Source organism: Pinus tabuliformis, chromosome 6 (assembly GCF_031772625.1).
Source record: "Pinus tabuliformis cultivar Carrire ecotype Pingquan chromosome 6, CPIR1, whole genome shotgun sequence".
NCBI classification, from domain to species: Eukaryota; Viridiplantae; Streptophyta; class Pinopsida; order Pinales; family Pinaceae; genus Pinus; species Pinus tabuliformis.
In genome coordinates, this window is record NC_142292.1 from 1,144,622,030 (window position 1) to 1,144,647,414 (window position 25,385).

Sequence of the window (25,385 nt, forward strand, 5' to 3'; positions counted from 1 at the left end):
ACTATCCTGCATCTTAAACCTCTGCAGTATTGTCTCGACATACTTCCTCTGGTTTAACTAGAGCTTCCTCTTTGCCCGATCTCTTTTAATTTCCATGCCCAAAATATAGTTTGCAGCACCAAGATCTTTCATGTCGAATTTGGAGGACAATTGGGTCTTCAAATCCTGGATAACTTCTTTGTCATTTCCAACCAGCAACATATCATCCACATACAAGACCAGACAAATAACACGGTCACCAATTAATTTAAAATACACACAATGATCTGCTTTGCTTCTGGTGAAGCCAAATCCCCGTATAAATGTATCAAATTTCTGATACCACATCCTTGGTGACTGTTTTAACCCATACAGAGACTTCTTTAACTTGCATACCAGTTCTTTCTTACCCTTCACCGCAAAGCCTTCAGGTTGCTTCATGTAGATCTCCTCTTCCAGATCCCCGTGAAGAAATGCTGTCTTCACATCCATCTGTTCTACCTCAAAATCAAAAGCAGCAACAACAGATAAAAGTAATCTAATAGAAGCCACCTTAGCAACAAGAGAAAAAATATCACCAAAATCAATTCCCGGCACCTGGGAATAACCTTTTGCTACCAACCGAGCTTTGTATTTCTCCACTTTTCCTTCTACATTTGTCTTCTTTTTGAACACCCATTTGTTGCCAATGGGTTTCCTTCCAGCTGGCAACTCCACCAGATCTCAAGCCTCATTTTTGTGCAAAGATGCCATTTCATTAACCATAGCCTCTTTCCAGAGTTTTCCATCCTCTGAATCCACTGCTTCCTTCACAGTTCTGGGATCATCATCAGTAACAGACAAAGAAAAATTTGAACAGAAAGCAAATGGACTATACCTTTCTGGCTACCTTCTTTCTCGAACTGATCTTCTCAAAGTCGGAGTTTGTGGCTCTTCATCTTCTGATTCCTCCTCTGCTGTAGAGTTCGATTCTTCCTCCTTTAGCTCAAACTTTATCTTCTCAGGTTCCTTTGGTTGGACTTCATGTTTAATAACATCTTTTATCTCTCTGAACACCACATCTTGACTGTACACAACCTTCCGTGTGATTGGGTTCCAAAGCTTATAACCTTTTAAACCATCCTTATACCCAATAAAGATGCAGTTTTTAGATTTACTATCCAACTTGGTTCGTTTCTCCTTTGGAACATGTACATATGCATCACATCCAAATACCCTCAGATGTGAAAGAGAGGGTTTCTTACCAGTCCATACCTCTTGTGGAGTCTTATCCTCCAATGCTGATGAAGGTGACCTGTTGACCAGGTAACATGCAGTATCCACCGCCTCTGCCCAAAATTCCTGTCCTAACCCGACACCACTGAGCATGCTTCTTGCCCTTTCCATCAATGTCTTATTCATTTTTTCTGCAACTCCATTTTGCTGAGGTGTATATGGAGTAGTCTTCTGCCGTGCTATACCACACTTCTTACAGAATTCTTCAAATTCCTTACTGCAAAACTCTCCACCGTTATCTGTCCTCAACGCCTTTATCTTCTTCTCTGTCTGGTTTTTCACCAGAGCCTTAAATTCTTTAAACCTGTCAAAGACTTCAGATTTCTTCTTAAGGAAATATATCCATGTATTCCTTGAGAAGTCATCTATAAATGATACATAGTACACAGACTTACCCAGTGATGGAACCTTCACAGGTCCAAACACATCACTGTGCACAAGTTCTAATATTTGTTTCGCCCTCTTACCACCAGAGGGGAAACTCACCCGATTCTGCTTCCCATATACACAATTTTCGCAGAAATCAAAATCCAAAGAGCTATTACTCATATCTTCTTCCATATATTTACCATGAAGTATTCGAAGGCCCTTCTCTCCAATATGTCCAAGCCTTTGATGCCACATCATGGTCTTCTCTCCAGAGACCACTAGATCTTCTGCTCCACTTTCAGGAACCACAAAACTATTGCACCCATCAATAATAGTGCTACCTTGCAGCTTGTACAGAGTTCCAACCCGAAATCCTGGCATCAATACCAGTTCTCCCCGAACCATCTTGCAGATATCCTTCTCGAACACTGTTTTTACACCTGCATCATCCAACTTGCTTACAAAAATCAGATTTTTGGCCAATGCAGGAATATGCAGAACACTTGGAAGTGTTCTAACTCTTCCACCTTGCAATTTCAACTTTACTTTTCTACGACCAACGATTCTAGCCTTCCTATCATCCCCTAAGAAGATATCACCACCATCGTATTTCTCATACTTGCAGAACCACTCTCTGTGGGGAGTGAAGTGAAAGGATGCACCTGAGTCAATCAACCATGCCTCATGATCTACATGTGTACTTGAAGAAGCCAAATACACATTTCCACCTTCATCTGAGGTGGTTTTCGCCTCTGCAGAAGGAGCATCATCAGATCCCTTTCCTTTATCAGGAGCTTTAGATTTACAGTCCCTTTTGAAGTGCCCTTCCTTTTCGCATTTCCAGCACACCACCTTTATAGGTTTTCCTGGAGATTTAGATCTCCCACTCGATGACTTATTTTTGTTTCTGTTCTGGGAATGTCCTCGTACAGACAAGGGACCATTCTGGCTCTCCTCCGTCAGCAAGGCTGAGACTATTTCATCAAACTGCAAGGTAGTTGCATTGCTACCTATTGCAATAACCAGACTATCCCATGAATCTGGTAGAGAACACAACAAACTGATGCACTTATCTTCATCTGAAATTTTAATATCAACAGACGATAACTGACTTACCACAGTATTAAATGCGTTCAGATGCTCTGTCACCGAGTCTCCATCTTTCATCCTCAGGTTATACAGCCTTTTTCGTAGGAATAGTTTATTCACCAGAGACTTAGATTGGTACAAAGTCCCTAACTTGTCCCACAAAGCCTTCGCCGTAGTTTCCCTGGATACATTCAGCGATATTGAATCTGAGACACACAATTGTATTGTGCTCTTTGCCTTCCGATCCAACTTTTTCCATTCTTCATCGGACACTCCCGTTGGTTTAGTACCTGGATCTCCGCAATCCACTGATCTTTATCCACCAACAGATCCTCTATCTTGAGTTTCCACAACTCAAAACTCTGACCATTAAATTTCTCGATCTCTATCTTTCCATTGCTCGCCTTCTTCTTTCACCACCAGAATAGATCTCGTAGATCTCCCACTGAACAGGGTCTACCACAGGCCTGAGCGAAACCCCTCAGCAACAAAGTCGTCCCCTTGAAGCCAAAACTGCTCTGATACCAAATGTAGGTTTTAACCCTGTACAGAAATTACCTGCATACGAATTTTAAAACACAGAAAATAAATAATGCGAGAGCAGAACACATAAAACACATATACACAGAGATTTTCGCCTGGATCCCAAAACCGGGACTACCAGCTTGATTTTTCATTATGTTCTTTTCAATGTTACAATACATATTTATGCATGGGAAAGCATCCAATACCATGGACCGAAAACCATCGCGTCCAATACCATGGACCGAAAAAACCATCGCGTCCAAAAAACATGTGCGAAAATCATGCACAAAACCATAGGTGGGTCCGCCCAACCTAACATAGGGTCCAAAACTGACCCCATAAAGTGGGGTTACGGGTGCCGTTCAAACCCCCCGTTAACTACGTGGAAAGAATATAACACAACCCAACAATTTCAAACCCAAGTTTGAAACCTAACAACGCTTAAATTTTAATACAGTTGTTGATGAGTTCCTTGGAGCTAGTACGAGTGCCAAAGAGAAGGGAAGCCATATTTGTTGGCCAAGCGGAACACTGAGCCAGGGAGTAGAATTTTCCATTTGTTGAGGACGAATTTCTTAAGGACGAAGCCCGAAAATTATCTTGCAAGGAGCCGTCATGCCAAGGTTGAATGTTATGAAACCAGCTCAAGAAAAGATAGAAAAGATAGATCAACGCCTTAGAATTCAGCCTCTTCGAGGAGGCAACCTCCTTTACATTACATAAATGAACAATTCTTGGATGATACAAATGAAAATACCTCCTTTCTATATATAGGAGTCTAAATGGTCCCAATACAATCAAAGCCTACATAACAATAATATTGTAGGGCACAACAATAACAATAGTGGGCTTCTATGTGGCACAATAGTAACAATATGGGCACTACATGGGTACATCAATATAAATAAGGGGTATAACTACAATAGTAATGGGGTAATCACTAGTATTATAGGGACCCAACATGCCCCTCTCCTTCAAAAAAGTGTTGTCCTCAACGCTTAAGTAGTTCAGGATACTTCTGCATAAAATTCTCATCCTCCCATGTGGAATCTTCAACGGATAAGTTCTTCCACTTGATAAGGTACTCTGAAATTGATCGATTTCGTAGCTGTCGAGTTCTTGTTTCTATAACTGCTTCCGGTTCCAATATAATTTTTCCTTCTTCGTCAAGTTCTGGCAATATTGTTTGAATTGGGAGCTTGTTGCCTATAACCTTCTTTAAGCATGAAACATGGAAAACTGGGTGCAATCGAGAAGCTGCAGGAAGCTCCAATTTGTATGCCATAGTACCAATCTTTTGCAACACCTTGTACGGACCATAATACTTTGGTGATAATTTATTATCCTTCTTAGCTTGCTTGAGGGACATTTGCTTATATGGTTGTAGCCGTAGGAATACCCAATCACCTACATCAAAACTTCTTTCACTGCGATGCTGATCTGCCTGTTGTTTCATTCTATTCTGTGCCAACACAAGGTTATCCTTTAAGAGTTGGAGGACTTGTTGTTGATGTTCGATGTGATGTTCCACTGCCTGAACCTTAGAATTTTCTCTTAAATATGATGTGATGGATGGTGGTTGATACCCATAAAGTGCCATAAATGGGGTCATTTTTGTTGCTGTATGAAAGGAAGTGTTATACCACCATTCAGCCAGAGGCAACCATTTGACCCATTGTGTCTGTTTATCAGATACAAAGCAACGAAGATATCCTTCCAAACATTTGTTTACTATCTCAGTTTGCCCATCAGATTGAGGATGATAAGATGAGCTATGAGCTAACTGAGTACCAAGACAAGAAAATAATTCTGTCCAAAAATTTCCAGTGAAAATGGGATCTCTGTCACTTACAATAATCTTTGGGTTTCCATGTAGCTTTTGAATTGTTTCCATAAATGCAGTAGAAACTGTACTGGCTTTAAATGGATGTGATAATGCACAAAAGTGTGCATACTTGGTAAGTCTGTCAACTACCACCATGATGACACTCTTTCCCTCAGACTTGGGTAAACCTGTGATAAAATCCATTGATACTCCTCCCAACGTTGGCTTGGAATGGGTAAAGGTTGTAATAGACCCGGTGTCTTAATTGTTTCAACTTTATTTTGTTGGCAAACCAAACATTCTGCCATAAACTTTTGAATATCTGATTTAAGGCCATCCCAAAAAAATTCCTTCTTAACCCTGTGGTAAGTTTTTAAAAATCCTGAGTGCCCTCCTAAGGGAGAAGTGTGCAATTCCATAAGAATCTTTTGTTTTAGCTGGGAATTCTTACAGAGGTATAAGCGATCTTTGTACCATAACGAATCATTTTTCCAGCTAAATGTATCAGACGTACTGGAATCTTGTTGTAGCTTTCGAATAAGTGCCCACACTTCTTCGTCATTCTTCCATTCCTCCCTTGCTTCATTTATCCAATCTGGTTGGATGATAGAAATAGCGCACAACAATGCTTCCACATCCTCATCCTTCCTTGAGAGTGCATCTGCCACCACATTTTGCTTCCCTTTTTTGTAGATGATTTCAAAGTCATAACCCAACATCTTTGTGACCCACTTTTGTTGCTCTTCAGAGGATAATCTTTGTTCTAAAAAGTATTTAAGGCTATCATGATCTGTTTTTACCTTGAAGTGTCTTCCCATTAGGTAGGGTCGCCATTTCTTAAGTGCATGGAGTATTGCCAACATTTCCTTCTCATAAATAGCTTTGCTTAGAAACTTTCCCTTGATTGGACGACTTTCAAAAGCAATGGGTCTTTCATCTTGCATTAGAACAGCACCAATTCCATTTCCTGAAGCATCACATTCCACAGTAAAGGTTTTTGTGAAGTCCGGTGTAGCTAAGACCGGTGCTTGGCACATTGCCTCTTTAAGATGTTCAAAGGCCTTTGTTGCTTCCGGAGTCCATGAAAATGCATCTTTCTTCAATAATGTCGTTAGAGGTGCTGCTATTCTCCCATAATTCTTAACAAGCTTGCGATAATACCCTGTCAACCCAAGAAATCCGCGCAAATGCTTTATGGATGTGGGGATTTTCCATTCCTTAATGGCTTTAATTTTGGTAGGGTCTACCTTAACTCCTTCATGAGATACAATATGACCGAAATATTCCACCTCCTGGACTCCAAAGAAACATTTGGATCATTTGGCATATAATTGTTTCTCTTCCAATAGTTGTAGCACCCTGTCGACATGTTCAACATGATCCTTCCAAGACTTGCTGTAGATAAGTATATCATCAAAAAATACTAACACAAATTTTCTAAGGAATGGTTTGAAAATTGAATTCATCAAACCTTGAAATGTTGAAGGTGCATTGGTAAGGCCAAAAGGCATGACCAAAAATTCATAATGACCCTCATGAGTTCTAAATGCCGTTTTCGGAATGTCTTCAATCTTCATTCTGATTTGATGATATCCTGAACGAAGATCCAACTTGGTGAAGTAAATTGATCCATGCAATTCATCCAGTAATTCATCAATGACAGGAATGGGGAACTTATCTTTAATAGTGAGCTTGTTGAGCTCCCTATAATCCGGACACATGCGCCATGATCCATCCTTCTTGTGCACCAATACTACTGGAGCAGAGAAAGAACTTTGACTCGGTTGAATTATACCAGCCTCTAGCATTTCTGCAACCATACGTTCAATTTCACTTTTTTGGACATAGGGATATCTGTACGGCCTGATGTTTGGAGGAACACTTCCTGGAATCAGATGAATAGCATGATCATGATCACGCATAGGTGGGAGACCTTTAGGAGTCTCAAATACCTTGGAATGATTGTCCAGGACTTTTTGGAGATCTGGAGAAATAGATGATTCTAATGTGGAAACATCTAGCGAACATAATTGTGCAATTACACCCCTTTGCTCCTTTTTTAGAAGCTTTGTCATACCATTAGCACTGATTATCTTTCCTGGTTTCCCTGCAATACCCCTTAATTCAACTTCCTTTCCTTCCACAGAAAATTTCATGAAAAGTTCTTGAAAATTAAAAGCTATTGTACCCAAGGATTGTAGCCATTGGACTCCTAGTACAACATCAGCACCTCCCATTGGAATGGAAAGCATTGGGCTAGTCAATACATATTCTCCCATGGATAGCTTGATATTATGGCACTTTCCAGAGAAATTTATTGTTCCTCCATTTGCAATCATCACTTGACACTCTGGTGCTGGATATAGGAAGCAATTCAATTCTTTTGCTACCCTACAATGAATAAAATTGTGGGTGCTTCCTGAATCAATCAACACTATCACCTTTTTCTTCTTGATTTGTCCTTCTATCTTGATGGTTTGAGGAGTGGTAATTCCCGCCAATGCATTACAAGATATGGTTGGATTTATTTGTTCTTCATCTAGGCTTTGTTCCTGGAGTATATCTTCTTCTTTTGACCTTTCTTGCTCCTTTTCTTCTTCCTCTTCACAATCTATGTAGAATAATTTCTTCTCACCACACTTATGACCCTTTGTGTATTTGCTATCACAATTGTAACAAAGCCCTTTTGCTCTTTTTTCTTCCAATTGTTGTGGTGTCAACCTTGTAGGTTGTGGAAGACTATGGGCAACAACACTTCCATCTTTATAGTTGTGAATGGTATGCTTCCTAGTTGCCATAATTTTGCTTTCCATTTTTCTTGCTAACCTGAATGCCTTCTCTAATGAATCAGGTTCCCAAAGGCGAACATCATGTTGGATATTATCCTTTAAAGACCCTATGAACACATCAATCCTATGCTGCTCTGGAATATCTTTTACCCTTATGTTCAATTTTTGGAACTCCTCAATGTGCTCCATTATTGAACCCTTTTGTTTGAGACTTATCAATTGGCTAAAAAAAGTGTTGCTTTTTGTATCCTCATAATGTGCTATCAATTCTTCCGTAAAAATTGCCCAAGTGATAAATTGTTTACGAGAGCAAAGCCATTGATACCATACAAATTGATTTGGTTCCAAATATAAAGTTGCCATACGTACCTTTTGTGTGTTTTGCACATTATTGAGATCGAAGAACTGCTCCATCTGTAATATCCATGTGGCGGGATCCTTCCCATCAAACTTCCTCATATCGATTTTTGGAATATGGTGGGTCTTCGATCCAACATTAGAATCTATGGAATCATGATTAACATTACTTTTGTTCACATCATGAGTTTCCTTTACAACCTTTTCACCATTAGTAAGTATCTCTTGTAGAAAATTCGTCAAATCTGTCTTCAAATCTGCCATGTCTGTCTTCAAATCTGTCTTCAAACTTGCCATGTCTTTCTTCAAATCTGTCTTCAAATCAGTCTTCAAATCGTCCATCTTAGCTTCCATGCCCTTTATCTTAGCATCTGTTAGCTTTTGTGAGCGTGACATTTGTTGCACTTGTTCTTGTAATTTTGATATATTATGTAGCATTTCTTCCTCTTCTTCATGAGTCATGCTAGAACTTTCAGGTTCCTTACTAGGCGTTTGCATTTTCTTTCCTCGGGGCATCAGTTACCGATAATAATGCTTTACTAGGCCCTTTGAATTCCTTCAAACCAAGCTTATGCAAAAATAAAAAATAAAAACTACACACCTTTTTTTACTTTGTAGAAGCCTGATATTGAATCTGATGTATCTCTGTAATTTCGGATCATCCAGTTCTGAAATTGCTACCTGCAGTAGCCTTCTGCGTCCTCTTTCCAATGCCACAAGTCTGAGCCAAATTGGATTCTCCAAGGAAGAGTTATGTGAAATCTCCCACAGTGACTTGCTTTTAGACTGGTTTAGTAGAGCGAACTTGTACGACGTACCACGAGTCACTGTTTCAACCTTTGAATCTGAAACACACATACAAGAAACTACAGTCCGTCCTCTTTCTGTACCTTTTTACAAAATTTCAATCCGATCCTCAGAGAGAGAGTTATGACGATTTTCCCCAGGTAACCTGTTTTGAATGTAATTCAAGAGTCTGCAAAAAGGTCAACTTCCTCAGATCATATCTCCAAAAATATCGCGCAAAAGGCTCTGAAATTCGGACCCAAGGTTCAACGCCAATTCTTCTCAAATGGGTTTTTTTTGCGACTTCTGAAACGTCACAGAAAAAAAGTTATAGCGAAAATGCCACGATGACCTGTTTGGAGCAGCGAAACCCTAGAATCCAAAGCTCTGATACCAAATGTTATGAAACCAGCTCAAGAAAAGATAGAAAAGATAGATCAACGCCTTAGAATTCAGCCTCTTCGAGGGGGCAACCTCCTTTACATTACATAAATGAAAAATTCTTGGATGATACAAATGAAAATACCTCCTTTCTATATATAGGAGTCTAAATGGTCCCAATACAATCAAAGCCTACATAACAATAATATTGTAGGGCACAACAATAACAATAGTGGGCTTTTATGTGGCACAATAGTAACAATATGGGCACTACATGGGTACATCAATATAAATAAGGGGTATAACTACAATAGTAATGGGGTAATCACTAGTATTATAGGGACCCAACATTGAAAGTGGCTGAGTTCAATTAGTTTCCCTCATAACCCAATTATGAATACCCTAGCTCGTAAATTATCTTTAGAGGCAAGACGAATTTACAAGGAAATTCATGAAGCTGAATGGTTCAATGTGGAGTCAAAAGAAAAAAATTGGGAAGATCGTCTTCTATTCTCATCGTCACATATGAAGGTCATAATTTTGAGTGATTGTGGAGATCTGTCTTCTCTGTTGAAATTGTATTTCTGCTCTCAATGGACTGAAGTATTAGATGCTAGAAGATGAATTAGAATGAAGATGCCGTAAATTTACCAAGGAGAGGAGGCCGAATCATTTTTGTGCTTCAACAGTGAAATTGTGAGAACAAATTTTGCATCATAAGGAAGACTGATTTTATAAGACTGATATTTCTAGAGTCAACGTGACGGCATTAGTGTCACTGAGCAGATTAACACTTGTCCATAAGGGCAGATCGAATCTTTGGTGAAAGCAACTATATTTTTGGAGGAAGATCGTGTAGTGATTGTGGCCACCAAAAGGGGATTGATCTACCTTGGCCGAATTATTTGCTCCAAACAAACATTATAAGAGGTCGAGCTACAACAGTCACATTTTTCTAGAATTGATAATTCATGAGGCCGTGTCATCCATGCTGAATCAAATCGATTATTCAAGGAGCTGAGCAGTGTGGTTGGTGTAAAGTTCCTATGTAGGAATATCAGTGATATTTAAACAAATAAACAATGCATCAGCATAAAATTAAAAACATGCATTACACATCCATAAAAACACTGTAAATCTGGAATTGCTGAGCCATATATTATAAAATATGAGATGGTGCACCTGGGCATAGGTACAATATAAATCTGGAACTGCTGAGCATAGGTACAATATAAATGAGATGGTGCACTTGGGCTTGTCCCAAGGACAAGCTTGACAAAACCCAGGTGATGGAATAGCTGAGCTGAAGGTTGCCCAGTTGCTGCATCACTTTGCACTGCGTTGTCCCAGTAAAACTCCTGCCTTTTTGAACTTCGATATGCTGGAATGTGCCCAAAAACCACCCAAAAAATTATATCCTTTTAGCCTTGGACTCCTTGGACAAAACCCAGAAAACCCAGAAGGGTATTTCTCTGGTTTGACTTTGGATTTCCGGCCTCCTTGGAGCCTCTCCCCAACTGCTGCTACCAATTTCAACTTGTAGGAAACAACCTGCAAATCCCTCTGAAAACACCCCTAGAATGTTGGCTTCACCTGTGCTAACTGACTCCTTGCTCCCCGGATGATTCTTGGCCCGGATGGCTGCTCTCCCAAGCACCACGAGTTTGCTGCCAGAGGCCTCTGCGCAGTCCCTCTGCCCAGAAAATCGTACTGCTGTAACACCTGTTGAGCTGGCTGCAAAACTCAGCGAAAATTTCCTCCACCAACAGCCTTTCTAGCTCCCGGAACTCCCAACAAGCTATGGACCTCCTGGTTGGCTCAATCTCCTCTTGCATGTTTCTGACTGCCTAGAAAATACGCAGTCTCCTCCTCTGCGTGGCTGGATGAAGTGAATGACTATGCTGGAACCTCTGAAATCTCTGTGGAACAGCCTCCCTAGGGCGGGCATGGATGGTCCCCCAAAGTGGAGGTTGAATCTCCCGCTTGGAAGATTCGTGGCTAAACAGCTGGTAGACTCGCTAAGCAGCAAAGCGTACAAAGATGAGTTTGTTTGTAAAATGATCAAGATGCTGCAAAATGAGAGCTCCTTCCTCTTTTATCACCTTGGGCCCCCTTAGCCTCATGTGGGCCCCTCCTTCCACTAATTCGATTCCCTCCAAGCTCATGCAAAGGCCAAGTTCGAATTATTCATGTGGGTGGCCCCCACATTCCACTAGCTGCCAGAAATAAAGTCGAATTCCCTATAGTTCCTAAGTTCTGCGTGTGGGGTCCTCCTAAGCCAAAAATGATGCCAAAATTGTGTAGCTGCACCCCGTGACTAATACATTTGAGAAGGGACATGATAGTCCTCCCCTCCCAAATGTTGCTTGCCCTCAAGCAACCTCAAAGCTGGGTGCTCCAATATGTGCTCACCTTCCCAGGTGGCATCCTCATCCGGCAAGTTCTTCCAATGTACCAAGAACTCCCTGATGGTCCTGCTCCTCAGTTTCCTCTCCCTGCTCTCCAAAATGGCCTCTGGTTCCAACACCAAATGGCCCTCATCATCCAACGGGGGTAGATCAGCCGCTACTGTCACCTGTTGTCCTAGCACCTTCTTCAGGCATGAGACATGAAATACGTTATGGATTCTACTCCCCGGAGGCAACTCTATAAGCCACCTACCCAACCCGCCTAGTCACTCGGTAGGGCCCATAGAAGCGTGGCTATAGCTTCTCGGCCCCCTTCTGTTTCAGCGTAGACTGTCTGTAAGGCTGCAATCAGAGGTATACTAAGTCCCCCTCCTCAGAGTGCCTCTCTATCTTGTGCCGATCTGCGTGCAATTTTTGCTGATTTTGGGTTGTCGCTAAATTATCCTGAGAGCCTTAAGGATATATTGGCTCTCTTGGACCCAATCTTTGGCCTTTGGGGCTCGATTGTCTCCGAAAACAATATCAGCAAAAGTTAGCACATCATATCCATAGAGGGCACGGAAAGGAGTCATACCGATAGACATGTGGTGCGTGGTGTTGTAGTAGAACTCGCCCAAGTGCAACCACTGAATCCACGTCCTTTGCTGACCTATCACATAGTTCCTCAGGTACCCCTCCAACCACTGGTTGACCCTCTCCGTCTGACCGTCTGTCTGAGGGTGATAACTGGTGCTAGGAGTGAGCTCCGTCCCAACCAACTTGAAGAGCTCCTGCCAAAAGCCACCCATGAATCTACTGTCTCTGTCGCTCACAATGTTCTTGGGGAGCCCATGTAGCCTGAAAACCTCCTAGAAGAACAACTCAGCAACCTATGCAGCCGTGTATCTAGTGGGGATGGCGAAGAAGTGGGCAAATTTGGTCAACTTGTCAACCACTACATATATGCAATCCTTCCCCTGTACCGTGGGGAGCCCAGTGATGAAATCCATCGAAATACTTTCCCATTTCCCCTCCGGAATGGGAAGTGGCTGTAGTAGCCCTACAAGGTGAGTCAACTCCCCTTTGTTTCGTTGGCAGGCCTCACACTCCTGTACGTGCTGCAGCACATCCTCCTTGAGGCCCTTCCACGTGAACCTCTCCTGAACAACCATGTAAGTCTTCTAGAACCCTTGGTGTCTGGACAATGGTGAATCGTGAGCTGCCTAGAGTACCCTCTCCCTCAACTGCCAGTTGGGCACTAAGTAAATACTCTCCTTGTAATAGATGACCTCATCCATCACACAGTAACGCTCATCTGCATGTGTCCCCTCCAACACCTCGCAGGCCCTCCTGTCCTTGGAGTACTCCACCAACAACTGAGCCTTCCAATCCTGGTAGATGCTCATGAGAGATAACCCAGTTGGTCTCCTGGATAGAGCATCGACCACCACATTGTGCTTGCCCCGCACATACTCAATGTCAAAATCATAGGCCTACACCTTGTTGACCCATCTCTGTTGCCTGTCATTGAGGCCCCGCTGCCACATGAAATGTCGAAGATTGTTGTGATCAGTCTTCACTCGGAATCAGTTGCCCACCAAGTACTGGTAGAACTTGGCCAATGCATGCATAATGGCCAGCATCCCCTTGTCATATATGGAATATGACAACTCATGCAGTAGGACTTTTCAACTCTCGAAAGCTATGGGATGCCCCTCCTATGACAATATGGCTCCAACTCCTCCCTTGATGCATCACACTCCATCGTGAATGGTTGGGAAAAGTCTGGGAGTGCAAGAACAGGGCATCTACTCATCATCTCCTTGAGGCGATCGAAGGTGACCTGTGCTCCATCAGTCCATGCGAAGGCCCCTTTCTTGGTCAAGTCGGTCAAGGGTGTTACCAACTGTGAGAACCCTTTGACAAACTTCCTATAGTAAGTGCAAATACCCAAGAAGCCTCTAAGCATAGTCACATCTCGGGGTACTAGCCAATCCCGGATGGCCCAAATCTTCTCCTCGTGAACTTTCACCCCATCTGCTCCAATGATATGCCCGAGATAAAGCATCTCCGTCAATCCAAACTTGCACTTGGAGAGCTTGGCATAAAATTGCTGCTCCTCTAGAATGCACAATACCTCCTCCAAGTGTTGGAGGTGCTCCTCCCACATCTAGCTATAGATCAGGATGTCATCAAAGAACACTAGCACGAACCTCCTCAGCTGTCCCCGAAAGATATGGTTCATGCAAGACTGGAATGTGGCTGGAGCGTTGGTCAGTCCAAATGGCATGACCAGAAACTCAAAGTGCCCATAGTGGCACCGGAATGCTGTCTTCGGGATGTCCTGATCCCGAACTCTAATTTGGTGGTACCTTGAACGCAGATCAATCTTAGAGAAGTACTTGGCTTCTCTAAGTTCATCCATTAGCTCATTAATGCGAGGAATGGGGTACCGGTTCTTAAGAGTCTTCCGGTTAAGGGCTCGGTAGTCGATACACATCTGGAGGGTTCCATCCTTCTTCTTCACCAACACTATGGAAGAAGTGAAAGGATTGGAACTTGGCCTGATATGGCCCACGCCAACAACTCTTGGATGGCCTTCTCTATCTCGTCCTTATAGGCTTTGGGGTGCATGTAAGGAGTAGTGATGACTGCCTGTATACCTAGCTCTAGCTCAATGGTGTGCTCAAACCCTCTATCTGGTGGCTGCCCTGGTGGAATGTCCCCGAACAATACCACATATCTGTCCTGTAAAGCCTGTATGTCTGTTGGTGGTGGTTGCGCTTGTGCCCCAACCTCTGAGATCCTCAACTCGACTGTCCATGCAATGTCCCCATGCCCGAGATCTGCCTCCATCCTGTGTGCTGAAACTGTTTGAGGCGGATAAGAATGCATGCCTCTCAATACCACCAGTTTGCCATCTGGCCCCATGAACTCTATCTCAAGTTTCCTCCAATCTGTTGTGACTCGCCTAAGGGAATACAACCACTAGACACCCATCACCTATTGATTTGGAGTAGCATCGGATGTGCTCTAGCCATGAAAATTGGAGGAGAGGCTAAAGCACATGAGATCTCCAAGACCCATAAATGGTTTGGGCAAATTCTAACCAGTTTGGGAGCTATCAAAATAATTAATATTTTTAATGGAGTTCTTAAGTCTAAACTTAGGAAAAATAAAATATTAATGGGTATTAATATAAAACTAGGTTAGAAGGTTTCAAAAGTCATGGATCAAGCCAAATCTAATCTTAGCCGTGGATTAGAGATTTAATCTCGGCCGTTGGAGGACCAACAGGAAAAGTATAAGAAGAGGCTTGAGGGTTAGTTGGAGAATATACTAAGGGAGACCAGTCAATTCGATTTCTGGAGCGAGGTTAGCTGAGAAATTGGAACTAGTGGTCTGGAGAGCAGCAGGAGGCAGCAAGTACAGAACAGAGAGCTGGGAACAACATCGGGGGATCAATGCAGAGCCTCTTAGGCAGACGCATAGGCTACACACTGCGCAGTCACTAGAGGGCTTGCGTGGGTGATGCAAAGGGTCTGGGAGCTACGCAAAGGTCATCTAGGTTGACACTGAGATTGGGGGAAGTGTTGAATAATTTTCTCTCTGTTCGGTAAGCTAGTTTGGCACCCAGTTGTACTGAAGAATTGCTGAATAATAAAATCCTCCCTTGTTGCACTGGTTTTCCCACATTGGGTTTTTCCGGGGATTGATTGTCCAAAATATTTGTGTCGATGTGTTAATTCTTGTGCATGTGTTTGTTTTTGTATTATGATGTGATATCTGTAGCAGAATTTATTTTAATGTTTATTGAAGGATTTTCATAAATAACTTATCGGGAAATAAGTAGGTAAAATAAATCAATTGTTGCAGTGATAGAATTTTCACATGGTATCAGAGCAAGTAATCAAAGACAGGAAGGGAAAATCAATTATGGGTTGAGACCATGATGTAGAGGCATCTACGTCAGGAGACTCACACAGATTTTTAGAAAATTGCACAAGAGAAAGTGATTTCGATTTCTCTATGTTGGCTTCCAGGCTGGAAGAAGAAGTGGCTTGTGTGACTAGCTCTGCATCATCAGAGGTATGGTATATAGACAGTGGGGCCTCTTGGAATATGACGGGAATCCGGGAATGTTTCTTAGATTATCGGGAGGAGAAGATGAACTTTCAGATCACCATGGGGAACAAGGCAAAATGTACTCCAGTAGGGAGGGGTACCATAGTTTTTCAAACAAAAACGGGAGAGCGGTTCCGTGCTACCAATGTGTTGCATGTACCAGGATTGGGGATGAACTTACTTTCCATGTCACAACTTCAAGGCAAAGGCTATGCCGTTTTCTTCATCAAGGAGAAAGTATACGTCAAACACCCGAGCTAGAAAAAGAAAGTGCATATCGGGATCAAAAGTAACAGGTTGTACAAACTACAATTAGAATTACCAATGGCACTAATAGGCAGTCATGGAGACAAGGATTTGAACGAACTTTGGCACAAAAGAATGGGACATTTGCACCATGGGGCTCTGAGAAAGATTGTGATGTAAAATTTAACAACATAGAACTGCAAATAACATTAATGAGTAGAAGGAAATCTCAACTTTTACTATAATAGAAACTGGGGTTTACTTGTTGATACAACAAACTAGCTGAGATGGAAAACTGGCCTCAAGAATCTGCTCCAATGCTATGCTGGCCCTCCAAACTGAATTGAATTGCACCACTAAGCTCTCTTGTGAATTCTGGATGAATTCGCCAAGGGAAGGTGGGTGCTCGTCCAACCTCACTGAATCACCTGAGGGTTTCCGTCCTGGGGCAATTGCTGAAGTAGAGAAGCGGGTTCTCAACATCTCATATGAGAAGAAATATCAAATCCAAGATGTCCTCTAATGGCCTCCCCCTCCTTTTATAGATCTGATGTACCCCTCTAGAACCTCCCATTTTATTATTATTTTACTTATTGAGCATTTTCCCTCTATTCCATTTAAAATATTCTTTTTAATGTGGGAAAATGGTAAATTGACCACCATGCCTCCTCAGGTCACTGAAAATCACTACTAACCATCCCACCCCATAGATCTTCTCGTTCTGGTTCCAACGAGCCATTACACTAAGGTGTTCTGTCAAGTATTCCTCTCAAAATTCCACCTTAAGCGTAATTAATTGAGGAAGCCCAATAATAACCCTGTTTTTCAAAAGTTGTCGGAATGCGACGAAATGAAAGGCAAGTTGTGCAGATGATGGAATACGCCAAGAGAATGCCATTGGATCCCATAGGAACTCCTCAAAACCCCATGAAACATCTCCAAAAGCCCTTGGGCCCACTGATGACATAAACCTGCACCTGTGACCTGTCTGCCTCCAACCCTGAAAGTCCATCCTAATCATGCCAAAAAGAGCACCAAAAAAGGAACATTACAGAGCAAGATAGATGAAATAAAACATTGGATGGAGCATGGATGAGAGGCTTTTGAGGCTAGCAATCTGTGGATCATCATAATGTTGTTGGCTAGCAAGCTGAAACAATAGGAGAAATTTTTTCTCCTAGGGGTTACCCTCATGGGTAGATAACAGATACAACTGTCACAAGGGAGATGTTCTAGGGGAGTGTAAACAAGTGGTATGCCCCTCACTAAGCCAAGCACTAGATCGAATTGATTTGTATGCATCTAACATGTGTGATGAAGATGCCAAATAAATGATGATTCAGGATGTATATGCATCCAAATAGAAAGATAATGGCTCCAAAACCAATATACTCCAAGCGCAGCCTGCTTGCACAAGGTCTTCAACTTGGTACAAGGCCTCTCATACAATATGAGGGGTAACAGTTTCCACATCACTTTACACCACCGTAATTGGCCTTTCTAATGCATCCATTGTAGTGGAAACTAGTCACTGTTTAAAGTTTTAGAAATGCCTTGTTTTTATTTGTCTTTAATGCTATCTTTCTAACCTTTTGTATTTTGTTGCTTATATAGATTCCTATGTTTGGTGGGACTGGGAAAGATGGGAGAAGGAGATAGATTGGATGGCTCTCCAAGGTGTTAATTTACCTTTAGCTTTTACTGGACAAGAAGCTATTTGGCAAAAGGTTTTCCAGGTAATATAGCATGAATATTATTTGTAAAAAAATTTAATATTAGTATTTTTCTTTTTACATAATGCTTTATCCAACAACTGATAATAAGATACAAACTAGTCACATTAGATATTGGCAGGTCCTTTCCTTTCAATTATCCAAATCAATTTTTTGTATGGAAAAAAAGGCCAAGTCAATTATGTTAACATTACATGTTAAACAGTTTCTAAACTGTGAATTTGATGACCTAAAATTGCATAGGTGACAGGGACCTAGTGAGGTTAATGGGCTAGACTACTGGTGAATAATCCAAGATTTAAATTCTACAAGGATGTAGAGGACCACAAATTATATCAACCTTTGTTGTTTCACGTTGTATTGCAATTACAAATGTGTACATGTTGAACAGTTGTACAAAGGTTTGAACTTTGAAGGGTACACCATGGTGTAAAACTGATTAAGGGTGATTTGGTTCTTTGAGAATGAAACCTCGAGTTTTGAGAATCATTGATCTTATCATGGAATCATTTTTTGACTCAACTATATTGATTTAGTAGGAATGACGTGAGTACTTGTTCTTAATGCAACCTACCACTTTTGATTTATGGATGTTGGTAAAAATTCTATTAATCAAACCAAAACTTTGCACATGGACATAGACAGAAAATAGACTTGATATGCTTTAACACATAGCAAATAATTAAATAATGAATTGCTGGTGTTACAAAACATGATTTTTCATGACATACAGCAACGTTATGTTAATGTTATAATGGAAAAATCACATGAGTTCGAATGTTTGTTTTGTTTTCGAGTATAACAATACATGAATGGCTATATGAAATCCCAACCTCAAGTATTGAAGGCCCTAAGTGTAAACATTGGCAATATTACAAGCAAGGTGCTTTATTTGAAATATTATGTAATGCTTATTGAAGCTTGACTATACCTATGCACATTGCAGATTTGAGAATTATGGTTATGAGAACTCAAGGTAACTAATTTTTTAGTGTACATGCATTTGGCGTGTCATGTTCGAGAAATGAAAATATGTGTAAAGGAAATTGCTTTATATGTTAGTTGTTGGAAAATCATAAAGGCAGAAAGATTTTCTCATCTTGATAATTACTTGTGATTGCTTTATCATCTTATAATCTTCTTTAAGTTTTCTTTTATCTTTTAATCATCAAGAAACTACCAAAATATGAACACGAAGATCGAGAACACAAGATGTAGGCTCTCAGCCATGGCAAAACCCCTCCTTGAGGGGAAGACCCAAAAAATCTCCTCTTTTTAAAGAACCAAATCAAATGAGACAACCAAAACCCTTTGACCAAGACCAAGACTTCCCTCCATTCACCAAGTCAGCCTCCCAAGTTAATTAGTCAAACACTAGCCCATTCCTTCATAAGTCAACACAAGTCTGCTCCTAAAAAATGAGGCAACAAGGTCTCTGCTCTGTCATTCTGAAGCTCATACTATACCTTTGGACCTGCAACTTCGCTGTTTCTTTACAAACCTATTTTTACATGTGTGATAGAGTAAGAATAAAAATTCGGTCCTTCTTCTTCTTCGTTTGATCTCTTCATTTATACAATGATAAGTCCCGTTGTTGTCCAAATTGTACAGGTGAATGCGACAATGACTCAGGGCAGGGGTTGTCACTTTGATCCTCGTCCTCTCCATTGTTGCTATCTCCCTACAACAGGCTATGAGGGGTAGTCCCTATGAAATGTGACGATGAAAGACTTGTCGGGAATCGACAAGTTCAGGAGACACAACTGAATGGCCTAGCAACTCGGTTTATGATGATTAGCAAGTTAATTATTAGCACGATTTTGATTAGATTATTGAGGGACCAATGCCTTATGGAGTCGAAACACTTGCACAATATAAATCAATTACCGAGTTACTAGATGAACAATCGCTGCTTAGGATGAACACTATCCTATATGAAATGCGACACCTAAAACTAAGTGAAATGCAAACTCTTGGTTAATTTTAGATTAGATGCCTATTTAAGTGAATACTTTCTCTCAGTTGTTTTGAAGCTATTGTCAAGTGTAGGTTGTGGAGAGAAATCCAGGAGAAGATAACAAAGGTTATATTAATGATACCTACTCCAGAGTTCTAACTGCCTGAAACTCATGCGCTGTAGAGACTGTGGCTCTGATGACTGCAAGGTCACCGTGTTAACCACAAGTGAGGGTCTAAACTTCGCAAGTTGGATGAGAAAGGTGGTCCTATTGTCTTTCAACCAAGTTTATGGTTGGAGGTAATTTAATTAATGCACTACTATTCCTAGAATGCAAGTGCAAAATGAGTGATTAGCTTTAGGTGAGATCGTTAAATGCTTTAAGTCCTTTACGATAAATTATCCCAAAAATAATCGATTTAGAGCAATGAAAGGAAAGTACTTAACAATTACAAGAACAATCTTCACCAAAAGCAGTGCTCAATGAACAATTAGATGGTGCCATAAAATGTTGTATAAAACAATTCAAGATTAGAAACCTCACAATGGACAATAAAGATAACAATAAACACCAAGTCCAATGTCTTTCTTAACAATATTGACGTGTCAATTAGATAAATGCCATTCCTTCAACAAGATGCCAACACAATTAGAAATTCTTGAAACTTCCTAGATTATTCTTATCACAATATTTGAATATAGAGATCAATCAAGTGATTTAAGAGTGAGTTACAATATTGCAAGATTATGAATATTCTATGTGGACCTCACTTGCAAAACAACATGTTAGAGCACTTATTACAAAAAGTAAATTCACAAGAAATGCAAATTGTGACAATAGCAATGTAACCACTTATCCAATTTCTAATTCTTATAGGAAATGATAGCAATGACAAGCAGGATTATTAGTATTCCTTTTAAAGCCAATGTTACAAGAAATGCTAGCAATCCTTTAGGTAACACAATTTATTAATGCTTTTCAATGCCAACGAAAGGAAGATAGCAAAACTAGGAATGCTTGCAATTAGAACTACTCAACACTGTTACCATTAAAAGAACAAGAGCAGACTTGTAAGGGCAGCAAGCTTATCATATGTTAGAAATGCCAATTCAGTCCTAGCTTACCAATTATCTTTTAGAGCATTAGTCTTCTTATTGAGAGTATTGACTTAATGAGCACACATATTTTATCACTTAGATGAGATTGCTAACAGTGAATGCTTATGAATGCAATAGATGGATGCAAGAGCTAACAAAGAAAATGCAAGAGACTAATGATCACAGCAGTTAAATAAGTGGCCCAATCAACAACAAGACACTTACCAAAGATGCAAGGGATGCAAACAGTGAATGCCTAATGAAATAAGATGCTAATTACTTTTTATACCAGTGTTATGTTTATGATCAAAGCTTACAGTGCCTATATCAGACCTCTAATTATTATAGCAGTCCTTAAAAAATCATAAGAGATGTTAAGCAATATGTAAACCCAACAATGCAAATGCTTTTCCAATGAGATGAGATGATTATTGATTACCCTTTATGCATTGCCACTATTATGAGTTTAATGCCACTGTAAACAATGTCATGAGGCTGCAAATGAAACAGTGATGAGAAGAGAGGGTAAAGAGGCAATCCACTAGGCCTTACGGCCTTTGTTGGTGACTAGTTAGGCTTCTAGGGATCCTCCAATGAGTCTAACCACCTGCAACCACAAAAATTAGCTCCAAAACCACTTGAAACTCCTGCAAAACAAAGTGTTAGTGCAAAATGCTAATGCAAACCAAGTCATGACAGTGCTATGACTGAATGAGGGCTAGAGGAGGGGCTAGGAAGGGCAGCGATGAGGCCAGAAGGCCTAATGCTAGTGCTAGAAGGCTAAGGAAAAGCCTCGACTTAGGGAATGAAGGCCTAATGAAGCCACGGATGAGAGGGAAGGCCTATAGGCCTGCGGCGCCAAGAAGAAAGGCCTTAGGAAGCCTGCGGCAAAGGATAGAAGCCCGCTAGGGCTGATGACATGGCTGGAAAGTGCCATGGCCCAAGGGAATGAGGCCTTGAGGGTATTGAAATATGTAACTAGGTTTGGTCTTCACAAATGTATTTGAGTCACAATAAAATATATTTATCAAAAGAATGAAAAAAATATTTTTATTATTATTATTATGACTTATTAAAGCACGGGTTTAATGCTTTGGTCATCATGTTTTAGGTCAATGTCCCCATTGAGGACTTCTAGGATTTCTTCTGAGTCATGAGAGTCATTGTCCATTAAAAGAGACCCTTCTTGGGCTTTTGAATCATGTAAAAAGAATTAATAGAGTCAAATATGCTATTTGTTCTCTCCACACCAAGTCGGCCTCAAGAAGATCAAGTTGGCCTCAACTGGGCAATTCGACCTCACTAGAAGGCTATATATTCAGGGCAGTTCGAATTCATTTGGAGTTTTCACTTTCTCTCTCATAAGTTCGATATCCAGAAGAAAGAAGCTAGGAAGTGCGAAGTTGGGGAAAGAAGAAGAAAAGGGAAAAATCAAAATTTTGGGCTAACTCTCTCTTTCTTAGGTGGATTCCTCTAGGAGATTGAATTCTCTCTTGTCAGGTCGAAGCTGCTGCTGACAGTTGCTGAGTTGAAGCTGCTGCTGCTGCTTGCTGGGTTGAAGTTGCTGCTGCTAGTTGCTGGGTTGACGCTGCTACTGCAAGTGGTTGCTGCTAGGTCGAAGTTGCTATTGAAGGGTTATCATCTGCAAGAAGGAAGAGAGGGCTGACTTGGTGTGGAGGAAGTCTTTGTCTAGGTCAAGAGTCTTGGAATTATCTCGTGAAACTATTGAAGGGGATCATATAAGGGGATCATAGACTCCTTTGAGTAGGGGATCATATAAGGAAAGAAGCTTACTACCTTCAAGGACAATGTCTAACACAATAAAGGGAGAGAACAAATTAGGAGCATCAAATTACAGGTCATGGAAGAAAATAATTGATCTCATTCTTGAAAAGAACAAAGTCTTGGATTTGGTCAGAGGAAAAGTGAAGAAACCTTCTGAAGAATCTAGTGATGTAGATAAAGTGAAGTTTAGAGTGTCAAAAATATTGGCTATGACACTTATGGTAGAAGGTATAACAGACAATCGTGCCCCATACATTTCCAACATAGACCATGCTCAAGAAATGTATGAATCCCTATCAAAATTGTTCACTATCAAGAACATCAGTGAAGTAGCAAGTCTCAAGAATGAACTAAGGACCACAAAAATGACAAAGGATGACAGTGTGGCTTCCTTCTTTGTAAGGATAGCTAGAATTAGAGATGACCTTCAATCCATAGATGAGATTGTACCAGAAAAACAGCTAGTGATTACTGCATTATTGTGATTGTCACCTACATGGAGTGCTTTTGCTTCAGGACTCAATAACTAGAAAGAAACTCCGTCATTTGAACAATTATGGAATGCCTGCAACCAAGAAGAAATAAGAATCTCATTAGTATCCAACAATGAAGAAGAAAAAGTTTCAAGTGCATACTCCGCTTATCACAAGGAAGGAAACTTCAAGAAGTCAAAAGGGCCAAGAAGGTAGACATGTGCAAAATAGAATGCTACCAATGTCATAAAATGGGTCACTATAAAAGTGATTGTCTTGACAATCCGAAGAACAAGAAAAGGAACAGGGACCAAGCTAATATTGCTGAAGAAGGATCTCCAAAGAAGAATAAAGCTGAAGAACTAGATATAAGGGACTTACACTACTAAGTCCTTTGCTCTAATCTTTAGTTATTTCATTTTTGATTTCTAGTATTTGTAGGTTTAACATATTTTGGAAAAACATTTTTGAATTAAGGTTATAGTTATCCCTCAAGCTTGGAGGGATCTCTCACCAACTTCCAAAGATAAGTATCTTATTACCTTTTCATTTTTAGTTTTCCTTACTTATCTAATTTTGTTTGCATTAAATACTAATCACATTTCTATTCATATTTTCCTTGTTTAGGAAAAGCTTGTTGAATACTCAAGGATTATGGAAGAAGGCCTCACAAGACAAAGCATTGGAATTACAAGGTTTGTTAAGAAACAACAGATCTACCTTACACTACAGGTTTTGTTCTCTTCATGATAAAAGTATAGTCATTTCTACATTACTAACATTATTGTTTCTAGCTCTCTTCAACCATAAAGATTCTTGATTGGGTGATTCATCAGTAGATAAATCTACCCTCATATCTTCGATTATTCTTGTGGAACCCTAGAAAGGTTCTTTGTAAAAACCCTAACTTAAGGGTATGTCGATGATAGTGTGTGAAACCCTAGCCTACTTAGGGTTATTGATGAAGTCTAAAGAAATGTTTGATGTTCGGATGATATCTTGTTTGGGTTTTTGGTATGGTTATGAAAACCTTAACTTGTTAGGGTTGAATGTTTGAAATCCCAAACCTTTTAAGTATTGATAAATTAGGGTTTGCCGTGTTATGTATTGAAAACCCTAAATCATTAGGGTTTGGTAGGGTGTATAAGCAAAACCCTTATATTGACATAGAAATGAAATCCTAGGTATATGTGTGTTTGTCCGATCGAAACCCTAGTCTGATCAAGTTTGTTATATGTCTAACTTTAAAATATTGACATTTGTGTCATCGGGTTTGACTAACACATGTTATGATATACTTGTGCATGATGATGAAATCCTAGAGATGTGCGTTGACATAATTGTTGATGATCATGAGTCCTAGGGTTTGAAACTAAGCCTTAGTTGAAGTTTGATTCCCTAGGATGATAGTGTTTGTGAATTCTAAGGTTTTGTAACTAAACCTTAGTAGAATTTCAATTCTCTAATATGCAATGACAAGTGTGATAATATGAGATATATGAAAGATTGTTGAAATATGAATTTGAGCTGTGATTGGTTTTGATTATTGGAGCTTAATGGCTCATGTATGAAATCTAGGATCTTGCACTAAATCCTAGTGGAAGTCTAACATATGAGCTCTAAAGTTGTTAAATGCATTGTAGAAATATATTTGTTTGAATTGCTTCTAGGGTTTGCAATATTTTGTAGTAGGGCATGTCATACCTCTGGAAGAAATATTGAAGCCCTAGATATAATGAAGGTTGTTATCTTGATTGAGGTGGTAGAAGTCTTGATGATGAAATCTAGGGTTTATGACAAAACCCTGGCATGTAGTTGAAGTATAAATGTATGTGTTTGTAAACCTAACTAAGTTTAGGTATTTGATGTCTAGTGTCGAATGTTTCCATTATTATATGATTATGATATGGTTAACTTCATGCTTTTATAGATTTGGTTGTACTTTCTATCTAAGTTGTGTAGGTACATAAGATGGTGAAGATGTTCGTAGATAAAGTTGATATGATAAGCATGATGAAGAAAGTTATATGAATGATGATGGTCATGATAACTCTGATAAGAAGATGGAAGCCATGAAAGATTTTCCAATGTTATAAGAAGAAGTTGATCTCCCTAAGTTAAGAGGGAGCTTGGATAAAAGAAATCTCCCTAGTTAAGAGGGAGGGCATGTCATAGTCATGATGGACACCTTGAAAGAAAAAATTGG

The 25,385-nt window shown here is 40.2% G+C and overlaps 1 protein-coding gene across 4 annotated transcripts in view; it reads left to right on the forward strand.

Annotated features, from left to right (window-relative positions):
* CYL1 (alpha-N-acetylglucosaminidase family / NAGLU family) overlaps positions 1-25,385 on the forward strand; it is a 468,268-nt gene that overhangs the window by 24,033 nt on the left and 418,850 nt on the right. For all 4 annotated transcript variants that reach the window (XM_089425378.1, XM_089425375.1, XM_089425370.1 and 1 more), the window contains exon 4: positions 17,748-17,869. In XM_089425378.1, the coding sequence (XP_089281504.1) occupies positions 17,748-17,869 (122 nt within the window). The remainder of the gene's footprint in view (positions 1-17,747; positions 17,870-25,385) is intronic.